This window comes from Arvicola amphibius, chromosome 3 (assembly GCF_903992535.2).
Source record: "Arvicola amphibius chromosome 3, mArvAmp1.2, whole genome shotgun sequence".
NCBI classification, from domain to species: Eukaryota; Metazoa; Chordata; class Mammalia; order Rodentia; family Cricetidae; genus Arvicola; species Arvicola amphibius.
In genome coordinates, this window is record NC_052049.1 from 26,930,360 (window position 1) to 26,948,361 (window position 18,002).

Genomic DNA, 18,002 nt, shown 5'->3' on the forward strand with positions numbered 1-18,002 from the left:
ATTTTGTTGACCCCTGCATGAGGCCAATGGAAGCCATATGTGTGTTAAGATTAGAATATTATATAATTGTGTGCCTAGAAAGTGCTTTCTAGTAGCAGAGTGAAGATGGGTTCAGGGAGTGTAAGATCCAAGAAAATAGCAGTTTGGTCAACGAGGATATGACCAAAGTTCTGAATGTAGCTTATGACATGTGATTGGAGAAAAGGCAATGTCAGGGTGCTGGTGGCAGTGGAGAATATATAAAATGAGAGAACCTAGAGACTGTACTCACCAAGTTATAAAGTGCACACTGAGGAACAGATTTGGGAAAGATGACTTCATTGGAGTCAGGTGACATTTGAGCATATGAGTCATCAGCAGAGACATGGCAGCTGACACTTTCAGAGACAAAGAAGACCCAGGGAGGCAGGAGAAGTTTGAGGAAGATAAAGATGTGCTGGGAGCGTTACCAGATAGATGGAAGGTTAAGGGGCTGGGAAGGAGCTACTAGCGGTTTGCACAGGCAAATGGGAAAGATAGAGCTGGGGGCGTCAAGAGTTTGTAAATGGCCCTGGGAAGACTGAAAAGATACCGTTGGATCTGGCAATTAGGAAATGGTTTGAACATCACTTGAAATTGATTTTGCAAAGAAAAAAACAATCCCGAAAAGCAACCACTGGCGTCTGGATCTTTCTTGTTGGGAACTGTCTTAAGCAGAACGGGAATGATGATATTTCTCCTTTGCTTTTAGGATCGCATGAACGCAGGGGGTAGTGAGCATCTTCCGAAGCTCATTATATAAAGTATATGCAGTGATCGCCCTGTGGACAGGAAGGCAGGTGGGATTTGGTTCTGTCACTCTGGGTGAAATTTTGTAAACTTCCTGTATTAACTTCATGTTGTGAAGTAGTTTGGAATCTTTGTAAATTTACATTTGGAATTCAGATTTTAGGTTAAATGAAAGAAAAATGAGAATCTTAGGCCAGTGATCCTAAAGGGGGCTTTATTTTTCTTGTAATAACCATTCCTCTTAAAATTAATTTTATCCTTTTATTTTTGAAGTTATATTATAATTACATTGTTTCTCCCTTCCCTTTCCTCCCTCTAAACCCTTCCATATACGCTTCCTTACTCTATTTCAAATCTATGTCCTCCCCCCCCCAATTGTTGTTGTATGGACACACACACACACACACACATATGAATATTCTTATATATAAAATATATGTACAGATATTGTGGTAGTTTGAATGTAATTGGTCCCATAATCTCATAGGGAGTGGCACTATTAGGAGGTGTGGCTTATTGGAGCAGGTGTGGCTTTATCGGGGAAAACATGTCACTGTGGGGGTGGGCTTTGAGGTTTCCCGTGCTCAGAATACCACCCAGTATGTCAGTAGACTTCCTGTAGCCTGCAAGATGTAGGACTTTCAGCTCCAGCACCATGTCTGCCTGCATTCTGCCATGCTTCCCACCATGACTGAACCTCTGAAACCGTAAGGGAGCCACCCCAATTAAAGGTTTTCTTTATAAGAGTCGCCATAGTCATGATGTCTTGTCACCGCAGTAGAAACCCTAGCCAAGAAAGATATCCATATATCTATTCCTAAATACATATAAATATTTCATTCGGAAGCTACCTTAATTAAAAAAATAGCAGCATATTTAATATAGGATCATGGGATTGAGTTTCCTGTTTTTATAATTCAATGGTCAAAGGATTAGCTAATGCTTCTTGGAAATGTTTTAAATGAATTATAGTCACCTTTAAAAAGGTTGATAGCAGAAAAATATTTCACATGCTTTCTGGATGAATGTACCTCACCAAATGTAGATCAATGTGCTTCTAATTTTTTTAAATCTTGAAAAAATGGACAAAACAAGGTTCATGGTTTATAGGAAGTGCTTCTTCCTCTAGAAGTTATTTGATCCTGAAAGAATTGCTTACTTTGGAGCATCAAAGTTGAACACCTGATATGGGTACAGTTTTGTTTCACCCGTATGAGCCACATTCCAGGAGCAATCAGGAGGACTCACACTGGCAACAGCTCCTGCATCCTGGGACCTATTGGGTCTCCAGGGGCAACCGGGATGCAGTTGCAACTTCCACACAGTTTTCTCATGGGGTGACTTTGCTTTCAGGTGGGGTTCCTCTGAACTTCCTGGCCACATCATGTCCTGATCTGAAAAGTCATTGTGAGAGCTCGTAGCTCCTTTTGCGTGGGCGGAAAGATCTCTAAAGGGCAAAGCATTGAAAGATGCTGACTCTGTACTGAGCAAGGCTGAAAGTAAAAGCTAATTACGGTACGCCTCTTCCTTATTTGTGATTCTGAGATAATAGAGGTAGACTCACACACAGAGCTTTTGTAAGAACTTAAAAATGTTACCATCAAATTTTCTTAGAAAAACACCTGAGAAAGATATCAATAAATAAGTAAAACCATGAAAAGAGGAACAACAATAGAAATGGTGGTGGAGAAAATCCCTAGAAGATAGTAATATGACATTACATAAAATCAATAAATACATTGTTATAATTCGCTATTATATACTATAATAATAAAAAGCTATGATATCATACAGATGTCAAATTAAGTGACTCAAAAATCCATAATATGTGATAATCTAACAATAACAAAATTAGGGTAAGAAAATATAAACGGGTACTACTTTAGTTTCATGAGTAATTCTTTCCATAACTGAGAACAAATACTAAACAGATTATAGTGATTAGAAGAAAAATCAACACACTAAGGTCTACAGTATTTGCGCACAAATGTATTGATTTTTAAAGAAATTACAACATAGAAGCACAGCTAAAATAAATGATTATAACCCCAAAAGAGATAGATTTGCAATTTGTGTCTGAATGAACTAAAAAAATAATAAATTAAGAATTTATCACCTAGAGAATATCACTTAGATGGCAATAAAGTCTCCTAACTGTAAATTCAGAGGAAGATAATATGGAAATTACCCAATAGAGTGGAAATGTTTAATAGTAATTCAATAATAATTAAGGAAAATTGATTTAAAGCAGTCCTTATTTTATTCACTAAGACCTACAGAAACCTTAAATTTCATTCTGTTAGTCTATATATGCATAAACTAACCAAATTGAATCTCTTTGATTGCCTCTTGGATTTTAACCTAAAAAAATGATCTAAGATGAGGGAAACAATGATCAACTCTACGGATGCGAGTGTGTCCGTTTTCCCACTGGAAGCATTCCGGCAGTCACAGCTCTCTAGGAGAGACACTGCATCACCACAGGGCATGTCATAATCAATACAAGAACTGTGAACAGGGATGTGGTGGTACAAGCAGCTCTCTGAGCTCAAGGCCAGTCTGGTCTACAAAGTGAGTTCTAAGAAAACCTCGGCTACCCAGAGAAACCTTATCTCCAGAAACCCAATCAATAAATAAGTAAATAAGCAAGCGGACAAACAAGCAAATAAATAATAAGTTTCAAACAGTGGGTATCAGCATAGAAATATGAATTACTCTTGTATGTGAAAGGTGACAAGATTTATAAAATATGATAATGTACAGGCACATGCATTTAATCCTAGCATTCGAGAGGCAGAGGCAGGCAGATCTCTGTGAGTTCAATGCCATTCTGGTCTACAGAGCACATTTAAGGCCAGCCAAGCGTACGCAGAGAAGCCCTGTCTGAAAAGCAAAACAAAACAAAAAGACAATATGATAATGAATATGGTTATGGACAAAGATTGAATGGCTAAATTATATAAGGAAAATAACTACGGCAGTGGATATTTTCAAATTACATTTGATGTATTTTAGATAATATATATACAAAAATATGAAAGACCAGTCAAAGAACTGGAACTAATTATCATAAATTTTTTTTCGATTAAAAAAACCCCTCTCAAACTATATGTCTAAAGAGAAGGGGTCATAGTATCAATTTATCCCAATTCACTAATAACCTTGTGCTAACCAACCTAGTGAGACCCAGGCAGAGACATCAGAAAGACTAAACACGCAGCAGCGAGTTCACTTTGTCTTCACTAGGTCAGTGGCTTTCTCCCTTACCTTAGAGAGCTCACAGGGTAAAGCACATTGGCCACACTTTTGGTGGCACAGTTTGATTTGGATATTTCTGGTTCCTAATTACTTAACGCCCTGTCCCTTTCCTTTCTCTCTCTCTCTTTCCAGATCAATGACCATGTCTCCAGGAACAATCTAAGAGAATTCAGTGCATTGAAACTTTCACAATGGAATAGTGTCTAGCATAAAGGAAGCCGTTGACAACCACTTTGTTAGTTTCTGCTTGTTATTGTAAGTCTAATTTTAAAGGAGTGTGGAAAGACTTGCACCTTTGTATCTCAGGACAATGCCAAGCTTACAGGAAAAAAAAATAATTTTTCTATTGCAAAGGAAATGTGCACTTTTGATTCCCCAGGTTATCCCATCTGTCAGTCTGTTTTCTGGCATTCTCATAAAGGACTGTGTAGTGAGAATAAATATGATATTTCTATAGAATTAGAACAGTCTAGTGCCAGAGAGTGAACTCACACAAATGCCCTCAGATAGATCCACAAAGGTCCCTCTCTAATTCTGAACATGAGTGTTTCTTTTCCCCTTTTAAATAGCGAAATCTCATGTATCCTGTGAAGTAAGGATGTCCACAATCAGGGGAACCCAGAACCGCCCACGCTCTTTGAACACCATACCTGTCACTCATCATGAGTACTTGGGACATATCAGTGGATAAACCTAAGCAAAACCGCATCAGCACCAGTTTGAGGATGATGATGGCATTTGTTTTTATCAAATAAGTGTGGTGCCATAAGCAGGGGCTTAGTGTTTCCCATCATTTCACATAAATTGATTGACACCCTCATTCCCATCTGGGGTGGGAGGATTTTGTTTTAAATATTGTCATTACTTATTAACATAGAAGCACAGTTTTGCCTTAATTGGATTAGGCTTTTGTCAAATTAGGAGCCCACCAACACACACACAAACACACACACACACACACACACACACACACACACACATTTATATTGTCATCCCAACATATGCAAGGTCACATAGCCAAATAAAGATTAAAGGCTCCTGATGAGAATGTCACTGATGGAGAAGGGAAAGGCTGCGGCAGGATGTAGCCAGCCAAGAGCCATTAGGGCAGGTAAACGAGCAGTGAAAGTTTTCACAGAGCAGTGAAGTCGCTGCCGTTTGCTAAGGGAAGCATCACACCTGCTCCGAAAGAGTGGAAGAGCTGCAATGCAGTGCTGGAGGCATCGTAGCAATGGCATGTATTCCGTCCAGTGTTGTGCTTAGGAAGACATTTACCAAAATGTTAATAGAGATGCTTGGGTACTTGGACTTTTATTTTCTGAAAAGTGCATCACCATTGCGTGTTCCACTTTCATAGGAGGGGAAAATAATGAAGTTCTTTTTTGTTTTACATTTGAGGGAGAAAGATTTTATTGCTTTTTTTCCCCTTGGTGTATAGATGGCAACTATATATATACATAGGTTGAGAGCATCGAATATGAAGAATATAGAAGAAAATAAAGGCTATTAAATGTATAGCTCCTTTTGCTGAGTCTATGACATTTCAATTTCCCCTAACATTTTAGTATAAAACATTTAAATCATATGCATGAGCTTTTTAATTGAAGTTGAAGGTGAATGCCGGTACATCTGCCACCCAGCTCTCACAGTTCCATAGGCTTGTTCTTATTTCAGTCCATTTATCCATTTAATCACCCATCTTTCCTTAGAGGAGATAGATGCATCCCAGAGTAAATTGTAGACCTCAATATCCCATTTGATACCAATTTTAAACCATCCCCAAATTCCTTTCACACACACACACACACACACACACACACACACACACACACACACACACACACACATACACACACACACACACACACATTTATATTGTCATCCCAACATATGCAAGGTCACATAGCCAAATAAAGATTAAAGGCTCCTGATGAGAATGTCACTGATGGAGAAGGGAAAGGCTGCGGCAGGATGTAGCCAGCCAAGAGCCATTAGGGCAGGTAAACGAGCAGTGAAAGTTTTCACAGAGCAGTGAAGTCGCTGCCGTTTGCTAAGGGAAGCATCACACCTGCTCCGAAAGAGTGGAAGAGCTGCAATGCAGTGCTGGAGGCATCGTAGCAATGGCATGTATTCCGTCCAGTGTTGTGCTTAGGAAGACATTTACCAAAATGTTAATAGAGATGCTTGGGTACTTGGACTTTTATTTTCTGAAAAGTGCATCACCATTGCGTGTTCCACTTTCATAGGAGGGGAAAATAATGAAGTTCTTTTTTGTTTTACATTTGAGGGAGAAAGATTTTATTGCTTTTTTTCCCCTTGGTGTATAGATGGCAACTATATATATACATAGGTTGAGAGCATCGAATATGAAGAATATAGAAGAAAATAAAGGCTATTAAATGTATAGCTCCTTTTGCTGAGTCTATGACATTTCAATTTCCCCTAACATTTTAGTATAAAACATTTAAATCATATGCATGAGCTTTTTAATTGAAGTTGAAGGTGAATGCCGGTACATCTGCCACCCAGCTCTCACAGTTCCATAGGCTTGTTCTTATTTCAGTCCATTTATCCATTTAATCACCCATCTTTCCTTAGAGGAGATAGATGCATCCCAGAGTAAATTGTAGACCTCAATATCCCATTTGATACCAATTTTAAACCATCCCCAAATTCCTTTCACACACACACACACACACACACACACACACACACACACACACACACACACACACACACACACACACACACACACACATATTGAGTACTAGCCCAGAACCTCCCGGGAGGCTGGGATATATTTAATCTAATTGTCAACTCTAGGCACGATTTCTACTCCAAACATGTTCCAAACCAGCAACCTTTTCCAAGGGACAAAGTTCTCAAACCTCACCCTGATTCTTTCTATATATCCAGAATTACACCATTGTGTTCACTAAAGAATAGTAAATCCAGAAACAGAAACTGCTTGGGGTTTATCAAGTCCACTGTGTTCAGGAACTATCATGGAACAGAAGGTATGGACTGTGTAGGATCCCTATTCATGTTTGCTGATGGAGACATACTCAGCCTGGCTGTGCGGGGGCGGGCAACAAGGAGGAATGGAGTTTCCCAGCGCGGGAAAGCTAAGAACTGAAGATGGAGGCAAGCCTTCTCCGCCCAGTTCTAGTTCCCAGGAACCCTAGCTTTTATCAAGCATCTCTCTTTGTTTCTCCCTTGTTGGCTAAGTTCTCTTAACTATTTTCCAGAATAGCAAACAGTGTATATTGCCAAAGAGAAACTTCCATTATAGATACCTATGAATACACAGTTTATTGCCATTTAGTCAAACAGAGATCTTAACAGTGAAACCAGTAATTACAAATGCAGAGATGTGCTAGTTTCTAGTTCTTTAAGTGTCTTTGCCCAAGAAGATACCATCCTCCCAGGTCCAGTTTGACCACTTGTGTGCAATAAACCCAAGGAAAAGAGAAACCCACTTCTCTCTGATCAAAAGGTGAGTCTGGTATCAGTCCCCAGGAACGTGCCTGCTGCCTACATACAGGGAGAGTGGATTACAAGGTAGAGGGACTTACCATGTGGGAAGGTGGACCAGTGAGGCCAACAATGACGTCACTCCTCCTCTCCTGCCTTGCTCTGCTTATCACTTTGACTTGCCCAGGTTAGTTGGTTCCTGCCTCTGAGAGCCAGTAGGCATGCTCAGTAGCTTCAGGTGAATTCTGCTTAGAAATCAGAAATTATAGAAGTTCCCTCATTTCCGGTCATTTCTCGGCTGAACCATTCTTTGGAAACTCCCTGAGTCACCTTCTCCACCTCCTAGGTGACTAATCTGAACAATGTGCCTCTTTCAGGCCTGCTGTGCTGGGGTGGCTGTGCTCTGCCACAGGGAAACTCTGCTCTGCTCTCCTGAGGTTAGGGGTACAGGCAATAAAATTAGCTTCTCTAGTACAAATGTCCTCTTGTGATAAACTCAGCTGTCCTTCCCCCCACATGTTGTAGTGAATAACGTTGCAACAAGTTCAATGGACCACTTCCACACGTTGGCAAATCAAAATGTGTGCATGCGCAGTAAGCCGCCCAAATGTGTTCTTAGTAGATTTCACCAGAATTCTTTCCTCGAAACGTCTGTCGTAAATCATACGGTGCAGATGTTTATGTTACCTCTCCTGCTCTTTGTCTCTGCCAGGGTTTACATAAGGGCTGGATTTATTGCCGTCTTATCAGTATTTACAGCTGAACTCCAGGGACAGAATAATGAGTCTCAACTCAGGTTTTAGAATTTCACACCTGGGATTAAGACACATGATAAAATCCTGAAAATTTTGGTGAGGCAAAGTTCAATTTTGTCCATGTTTTAAAAGCGCATATGACATTTTTGGAGGTGGGAAGACCTTTTACAAAGCACAAGCTCTCAATGCATATGAAGAGACAGGGAAGCATTCTTTAACCTCTTTAAAATCCCCCTGCCTCAAACACTTTAATTTAGGTCTGTTTTGAGGGTTCTTTGCATTGAAGAACTGTTTGAAAGGATTAGGAGGTGTGACCTTGTTAGAGGTGGTGTGGTCTTGTTAGAGGAGCTATGCCATTGGAACTGGGCTTTGAGGTTTCAAAAGCCCACCCAGGCTCAATGTCCCTCCCACCTCCCTGCAGCCTTTGGTGAGGATATACAGCTCTCTGCTCAGGGGCTGTGCCTGCCTGCCTGTGTGCTGCAAGGCTTCCTGCCGTAAAGATAATGAACTAGCCCTCTGAAGCTGTTAGTTATGGTGTCTCTTCACAGCAATAGAACAGTGACTAAGAGGGTAATTGTAAGACACCAGTCCAAAATGATAAGTATTTGTGTAAGAAAATGCAGGAGCCCAGAACGGAAGCATGTGATATAAAAGACTATGATAAACATGGGGTTTTATGAATTGCATAGAGTCAGGAGCCTAGAGGAGTCAGGCTGTGTGGGAAATGGGCTTTTGCGTGAAACAGGCGGTACCGGAAAGAGGTGGGTAAAGGTGACATGTGTTGTATGATATTTTGTTTGTGTTCCGACAAGCATAGCTAGCCACTAGTTAACCATGGAGGCCAGGCAGTGGAGACTCACACCTTTAATCCCAGCACTTGGGAGGAGAAAGCAGGAAGATGTGGAGTTCAAGGCCACCCTGGGCTACAGAGACTGAACCAGTCTAAAAGAGAAACAGAGCCAGGCAGTGGAGGAGGCTCACGCCTTTAATTCCAGCATCAGGAGGTAGAGACAGGATCTCGCCCATTCAGTCTGAGGATTCATAGAGACAGGAGCCCTCACTCGCTCTGAGATTTCATAGAGGTAAGATGTCTAGTGGCTGCCACTCTGCTTCTCTGATCTTTCAGTTTTCACCCTAATATCTGACTCTGGGTTTTTATTTAATACGACTAATTAGGATCTCACTGCAGACAAGAGTGAAATCAATAATGCAGCAGGTATGTGTTGGCATTTACCTTTGATCTCAGCACTCATGAGGCAAAGGCAGGGGCAAGAAGTGTTTTGTAAGGATGAGGCCAGCCTAATATGTATGTATATGTGTGTGTGTGTCTAATATGTATGTATGTATATGTGTGTGTGTCTAATATGTATGTATATGTGTGTGTATATATACACACACACATACACACACACACACACACACACACACACACACACACACACACACATAGTCACCTAGTTACCTATATGGGAACATATTAGATGCTCAGATCGCATCACCAATGTAAATAAAATCCTGATGTTTAAAGATTGAAATGTCTGGCCGAGTGGTGGTGGCACACGTCTTTGTTTCCAGCACTTGGAAGCCAGAAGCAGGCAGATCATAGTGAGTCTGTGGTCAGCCTGGTCTACAAATTGAGTTCCAGGACAGTCAGAATTGTTACACAGAGAAACCCCCTCTCGAAAGACAAAACAAAACAAACAAAAACAGAAAATGATTAAATGTCCATATCAAATATTTTAAAAAAATATTCAAGGAAAAACTAAGAAAATGGCTTTATCACTTAGGGGTAATAACTTCTTTGAAAATCACACAAAACCAGACAATAATGAAGTTCTTACTCTAAAATTTGACAACATAGACTAACATTTTCTTTTAATGTCTGGCCAGTGAGATAGCTGACAGAGTAAAGGTGCTGGTTGCCAAGACTGACTATCTGAGTTTGATCTCTGGGACCCACATACTAAAGGGAGGGAACCAACTCCCACGAGTTTGCCCTCCGAGCTCCACAGGCCTGCTGTGGCACGTGCATACCCTTTCCCGCCAGGCACACATAGGCAAATATGCATAATGTAAAAGGTTTTCAAACATCTATATGAAAAGAGTTATCGAAATGAAAGTAGGAAGTCAGTTTTATTCTGAGAGAATAAATTTTGCAAAGCACGAAGTTGACATGAGATTAGAGCCTAAAAATAGATGGGGAATCTCTACAAACTAACGCAAAGAGATTAACTGTAGAAACAGAGTAGAAGGATGTACACCATCACAGTGGCGAGGCTGGAAATAGTGGCAAGAAATGAAACACTTCTTGAGACTAGAGAAACAGATTGTAATTGGACTGTACAGCAGAATTTCAGTGGGTGGAACCACTGCCAAGAGGTGGTGAATACGTTTTGAGAACATAGCAATGCACAATAAAAGAAAAACAAATCTTAGTTTAAAAACTAAGCGTTATTGTATTCATATTATATATGCCAAATAGCTAGTAGATTCTACTTCATAAGCATTCACAGATGAAGCAAAAGTATAAAACCATGACTGTGAAGGCCAGATGCTGCTTTCAAAACAGGCATTCCTCTGCAGAGGGAAAGAAAGATACAGAACCAAAAAGGGACTAACAGCAGAATTTAATTATTTCTTTTCAATTTATTAAGCAAGTGTCAAAGTGCTAATATGAATTAGATATAGGAGGCAATAATGGGAAGTTATATTCTTAAATTAAGTATGTATTTAACGTGTATTTATCTGTTTATGTTTGAGATAGAATCTTACCATGTGGTCCCAGGTGGCCTTGGACATGCTCATCCATGCTGCTCCTACCTCTCCATTACTGGGATTACAGACATGGACTACTGTATTGCATGGTGTTATATTTAAGAGAAGGGCACAGGAACAAAAGGTCAGAGAGAAGGCACAGTACCAACTGGGGAAGTGATATCGAAGTTACCAAAGCAAGAACTAGAAGACCACACCTATCACTTCAGAACAAATACAGTGTCTCAACTTACACTCTGAGAAGTGGCCCTTGTCTCATTCCACAGGCACTGGCAAAATAAATGACTGAAAGATGTCACTTGAAAATTGAAATGCCTATCTGTGGCTTAAAATTTGTTGGGAGTTGCACGGAAAGTTTTAATTTTTCACATACTGGGCTTGTAGGGAGTTTGGAGAACAGCCCTCATGGCAACCTTCCAGTTCTGATTCCTTGGAACACCATCTTTCCCCTGGGCCTCCATTGCAGTCCCTCAAGTTAACCTTCTGGACTGCCCTAGGGACCATTCCACCTCACAACCTGTGTGCCTACTCTCTAAGTTGGTGATATTCAAAACTGGGAGGGCCGTCATGTTGAGAACTATGAGGTAAAACTGATAGTATTTAAGCCTTAAGCCAAGACCAAGGATATCCATAAAGCTGATGCATGCCCACCACTTCGAAGGAGCCCCCCTTGAAATGTGAGTCAGCCATCTAGCACGTACCCTTTCGCTCAGCAGTCTTCAGTGACTCTGTGCTGCACTGCAATAAACTCAGTTTCTGTGGCCTGAATGATCGTGTCCTTCAGAAACTTGTCTGCAGGCAGCCTAGCCACTAAAGCATTGGTTCTCAACCTGTGGGTCTTGCATATCAGCTCTCCTGCATATCAGATATTTATATTACGATTCATAACAGTAGCAAAATTACAATTATGGTGTAGCAACAAAGTGATTTTTATGGTTGGGGAGGTCACCACAACACAAAGGACTGTATTGATGGGTCCCAGCATTAGGAATGTTGAGAACCAAAGTGCTAAAAGCATGGTATTAAGGGGTAGGGCTTCTGGGAGGCGTTCATGTGTGAGGTGTAGGACTGTCATGAAAGAGACTAAAGGAACCTGTTTGCCCCTGCCAACACAGGAGCGCACCATAGGAAGCCAGCAGTCTACCACCTGGACTGTGGCTCTCACCAGAGCCTAGGTGTGTGAATCCCCTGATCTTGGACTCTACAACCTCCAGAACCATTCATACAGATTTCTGTTTATAACCATGCAGCTGAGGTATTTCATTAGAGTAGTTAAAACAGACTAGACAGCCTTCAAGGCCCAGTGATCACGTGACTATGGCCTACTCCTTAATTACAGCTAGCCACTCTCCCTTTTTCCCACCCATCAGGCCTTAGAGACTCAAGCTCAACCTTGCTTTGCATGCTTTAAATCTCTTGTTTCTTCAACTGAAAATCTTTAATTCTCTTCCCCATGCCAAGTTCTTCTCACCAGGCCCTACAACCAGGTTTCCATTTTACATTTTGGGGTGGACCCTTGCACTTTCGAAGCTGCTGCAAGGGATTCAGGGTGCAGTTAGAGTAGAGAAATAGCTCTGTTTCTAATTCATCGTCTTGATTATCTTCTTTAGACACTAGAGCATGATACATTGCTCATTTGTTACATTTGGGATTGTTCGCCTACCAAGAGCAATGGCTCTCTCTGTGAGTGAGGTCTAGTAGCTTCTTCAGCAGAACGGGGAGTTAATCAGAAATGTGAAGTCTCAGGCTCCATTCTGTGCCTTCCTGGGGATTCTGAGGTGAACTGAAGTCTGAGAACTAACGGAGCGATGGAAGGCTTTGGGAAGACAAGACCCCCATCTGCGTTGTTCATACATTGTTTGCTGAGGAGCAGAGCCCAGATGTGGAGACAGAGCCCAGCAAGCCTTTGAGGAATGGATGAGCGCTAACACATCTTAAGCAGATTTCCTTTGTTAAATCTCACGTGTAGATAGAAGGCTAAAGGCAAGAAATAAGACAAGCCAAGGACCCCAAACACAGCCTTTACTTTATATCCCAAATCTATGCATAAAATAGCTCTCTGCACATCATGAACATTTGAAAACTTTGCAAATTATTAGAATCTCTGTTTCTCCATTTTTTTCTAGTAAATTTTATAAATTGGGCATACCCCAAACTACTTCTCATTTGACAACGTATCATCCTAATATTTCTATTTAGAACTGCCAAATTATCTGCTGTGTCTAAGGCCAGATATTTGAGAGGTTGAATCCATTGCTTTCGTCTTTTCCCTTTAAAATTCCAGAATCATACTATGAGGGACAATGTCAGAAAACTCTTAGACCAGCTCTGTAGCTTTGCCGAGCTCCTGGAGAGGGATTGGGTCAAGTTATTGATGAAGAAATGAGGAGGCTGAGCCTGGATCCCAGTGTCCCTTGCTAGGTGAGACATGAGCTCAGCGCTGTGAGTTGTAGAGTAAGCCATCTGAACATCTAATGTATTCATTCTCACACTGCCGCAAGTGCTTTGGGGCTTCATTTCTACAAATTTCTGCAGTTTCCTTACCAATACATTGTTGGGCGAGCACAAGAAAAGGCAGATTTCTCAGTAACCACTTGGGTCATCAAATGGTCCCACATAGGGATGGTGTCCCGCCTCGATGGTTCTGCCTGAACGAGGCTGGTGTTACCCGAGTAACACAGCAGAAGAGCTTGAGGAAGGGGACGGATGAGGATTAGAGGTGCCTAATCAGTTCATCTCTGCCTCTGAGTTCTGGGGCAAAGACACGGAAAGTCAGGCGCCCACCCCTTCAGTCTCCCATCCCAGGGACACCTGGCATATTTCCCTGGAGTTAGCACTCTGAAAACAGGGAAATTCATGGTTGTCAGGACAGAAGTAGGCAGGGCCACTGATTCCTTGTTCTGATAAGCACGACCATCTCTGTGAAGAACTCCCCTCAACTTCAGGAGACAGTCCTTTCTTCCTCACGGAACTGCTCTTTCTAGAATGTTGTATAATGTAGAAAACCCCAAGCTCTGAGAACTGACAGATTTGTGATCATAACCCAATTCCAATATTTAATGACTGTGTGCCTCTGAACATGCTATCTGCTCTCTCTCTGAGACTTAGTTCACTGCGCTGTAAAATGCACAAGGGCTTATGTATTATTGTTTAGAATGAAAATGCCTCCCAGAGCTTATAGACTTGAACATGTGGTTCTCGCCGGTGGAGGGAGTGGTTCTGGGCAGTTGTGGTATCCTTAGGAGGTAGGGCCTAGCTGGAGGAAGTGGGTTACTTGTGTGTGGGGGCATACACACTAACCCCAATTCCAGCCAGAGTGTTTTTGTTTCCTGATCTGCTGATCTGCTGAGCCACAGCCTCACACTCCCATTGCCAGGGACAAGAGCTGGTCCTACTGCCATGCCTTCTCCATCATAATGAACCACATTCCATTACACGATGGCCCCAAATAAGCTCTACTCCCCTTAGGTTGTTCCGTAGCAGAGTGACAAGGGGCGCATCTAATACAGGCAGTTGATATCTCTAGGAGTTATTACATGATTTAGTAACTGTATCTGTGGCTCACCCGTGTTAGCTGCTAATATCACTTTCTTCTTGGGCTCCTGGGAAGTGTCTATATCTGCTTAAGAGAGTGTGTTGTGGGTAGGAAGGAAGGAGACCAACTTCCTCCAGTGTCTGATATGTGCCTGGGTGGTGATGGCCGCTTTTTAATTATGCTTTTCTATTCCTATCAGTCCAGGTGGAAAATCCCTACCAGCACTGGCGCCACTAGATGGAGAAACAAACCTGGAGTTTAAGAGACTTACAAAACAAGCAGAGGAGTGGAAAGTAAAGTTAATGAATAAGGAGCATAATGCAGATGTTTGTTATTACACTACAGACTCTCTCAGGGTCTGCCCATTATAATGTTGTTATAGTGTGCCAAAGGTAATTCTGCCCAAAGTATAATTTTGATAATCTGCAAAGACACACACACACACACACACACACACACACACACTGTAAATGCATGCCTATTTTTGTATATATATACATATATATACATATATATACAAAAATAGGCATATATATATTTTGTATATATATATATATATATATATATATATATATATATATATACACAAAAATAGGCGTGCATTTACAGTATTGCAGGGGGGTTACTTACATGTCTGTCACTGTCAAGAGGCAAACTTTAAATGTATCCATAAGAAAAGAATTGGTATTAAAAGTCTTAAATAACTCTGTGTGTGTGTGTGTGTGTGTGTGTGTGTGTGTGTGTGTGTATGTGTTCCCCACTTGGTCATTTTCTGATAGTTTCATCAATGAAAAATCATCAGTGCTTCTGGTGAGCTTTTCTATATCACAGTAAGGAAAAGGAGGAATGAAACAAAAATAACTGAAATGTCTACTTGTACTGAGAGAGAGAGAGAGAGAGAGAAAGAGAGAGAAATAGAAATAAGAGGAAAACATACCAGAAATCTCCAATCATACGAAAATGATTAACATAAATTACAGTTACCACATAATTGTTTGAAATGTCCTGTCACTAAAAATGACGTTATAACTTAGATATTAGCCAAACAATTTTAATTAAAATGCACCGAGAAATGGCTTTACACATTACAATAGCACAGGAAATTATACTTATAAAATATGTATTTAAACTGATGAAATTCTAGGAGAATATGCACAAATGTATAGATTGTCCCTTAGGATTATAGAATTCTTTATTGTTTCATTTATATAGCTCTATGTTTCTAAGAAGCTCTTCAATTAATATGTTTTACTTTTACAGTAAGAAAATGGCATTTCTGGAGAAATAGATAGTCAGTTAAGTTTCTTTTCCAAAATCGTCACACCGTTTCTCTCTAGAAACCTACCTGCATCTGTAAACCATAATGCTCCCCTTTAGTTTGGAAGATGGCATCAGTTACAAAGTCAGGCCGTTTTCGAAAATCCTGGACCCAATAGACTCAACATGGAGAGACTGCGGGGTGGGTGACACCTCAGACATAGCTTCTAGGAGGGCTGTGCATCTCCATTTCCTTAGTGCTGTGCACACCCCTCCCCTCTGACTCTGCAACTCTCACCCCATCTCCCTTCCTGCTCACTCTCGCCACCACTGCGCTGACCTCTACCTTCTCTTCATCCTGCCTCAAACCCTTCGCTTTCCCCATGACAACATGTAGTCCAGCAACTGTGTCTGTATCAGGACAAGGGATGGCATATCCCCAGTCTTTGTTGGGTGTCTGGTGGTATACAGAGATGGTCTTGACATGAAAGAAAAATGGCTCTCTTCCTGAATCAGGGAGTACAGTCCCACACCGTTTGGAGGAAGTTAAATTGTTTTAGATAAATAATGGGAAATTGGTGGAGCAGAATGCCAGTGTTTTAGCTTAGCTGCGTTATAAGTTAAGCTAGGTTTTGCGACCCACCTGGGAACCCACTCACTGTTTTAATGAGCTCCAATAATGATTGCTGGTTAACTTTGGGAACACAGCCTGTCCCTAAGGTTTGGAGGACTCAAGCTTTGCTTTCTTTGCTTAATTAAAATAATAAAAATGCATTTTCAAACACAGCAATTCCTTTTCCAAAATCTCCTCTGTCGTTGCCAAGTGGCACCCCTCAGCAGCAAGGCTGCCCGAGGCATGTCACTGGGATCTTGGTCTGAGACCCAAAACACTCACCCGGGAGCTGTGGCTATGTTACGGCCCCATTCAACGGTTTTCTTCAGTGTCAAAGACAAAGAATTCTACTCTTGGTTCTGAGTCAGATACCTTCCTCCCTTCTGACAGCTAGCCTCAGAAAAGGGAACTCCCAAAGCCTCGATCTCAAAGGGCATCATAGACGCAGCAGCTTCCTCCACACAAGGACAAGAGTGGGCAAGGGACAAGTCTACAGGCAGTGAGAACCTGACCATAAGCCCCCTCTTCCCCAGTACAGAAGACTGGCATGCTTGCCAGGAAACCAGAGAGCCAGAAGATCTGTGACTTACCATGTTTGCTGAGAAGAGCCGCTACGCCTTGGCACTCTGCGACCCTGCAAAGGCTGTGACGCCGGCAATGAGTGTGCAAGTTAGCTGTGAAGAGCATACTTCCTTTTCTGAGCAGTGTGGTCTAACCAGCCTTCACACGTTGATATGGAAGGCTCTATTTGCATTTTATCTCAGGAACATTGTATGACTGGCCAGGTTTCTCTTTGTTGTAGTTAATAACCCAAGAGAAAGGGGTAGGGGAAACTTTGAGGCTGAAAGATTAACACCAAATTTAAAACGGGTCTGGAGTCTGAATTCTCAGAGTTATTAACCTGTTTATACTTAACAGCCTCTATTTTGGGATGCATGTGAATGTACCTGTTGATTATCTATCTTCATCTATCTATCTATCATCTATCTATCTATCTATCTATCTATCTATCTATCTATCTATCTAATATCTTATATCTATTAATCATCCATCTATCTATATCTATCAATCTGTTGTTTGTCCACGTCTATCTATCCATTCATCTATCCATCTACCCATCCATTCATGAAGGATCACAATAAAATGTTAGTAGTTATTGACTTGACTGGAGGTATAACAAGTATTTCTTGTTTTGTTCTATGCTGTTTTTTAGTTTTTCAAGTTTGAATGCATACCAGTTCAGTAAAAAAATAACTATAAAATTAAAAAAGGATGAAAAGAACCTGAGCATTCCCTCAACAACTTCAAATACATTAGAAGCCCTGCTGTGAAATTTAAGTGGCAGCACTATTCATGAAGCTTATCACAAAATGTCATTCATTTTACTCAGAAAACACAGTAAACGTTAAGCTAAGAGACAGGTTTCTTAATCGTGGAGCAATGCTTGTTAGTGCCGGCTGCTTTTGACACCCACATTGCTAAATAGATACATTCTGAACCAGCTATAGTTCAGGAGATTTTATCTTTTTCTCAGATCTCATCATTCCCAGTCAGCCACTCCAAGAAC

General features: G+C 41.1%; 1 protein-coding gene across 1 annotated transcript in view; it reads right to left on the reverse strand.

Annotated features, from left to right (window-relative positions):
• The window catches only part of Fyb1 (FYN binding protein 1), a 125,185-nt gene extending 108,063 nt beyond the window's left edge, over positions 1-17,122 (reverse strand). Inside the window, exon 1 of the mRNA XM_042054675.1 lies at positions 17,026-17,122. Within this exon, the coding sequence (XP_041910609.1) occupies positions 17,026-17,028 (3 nt within the window). The 5' untranslated portion in view covers positions 17,029-17,122. The remainder of the gene's footprint in view (positions 1-17,025) is intronic.
• Between the last annotated feature and the right edge of the window lie 880 nt (positions 17,123-18,002).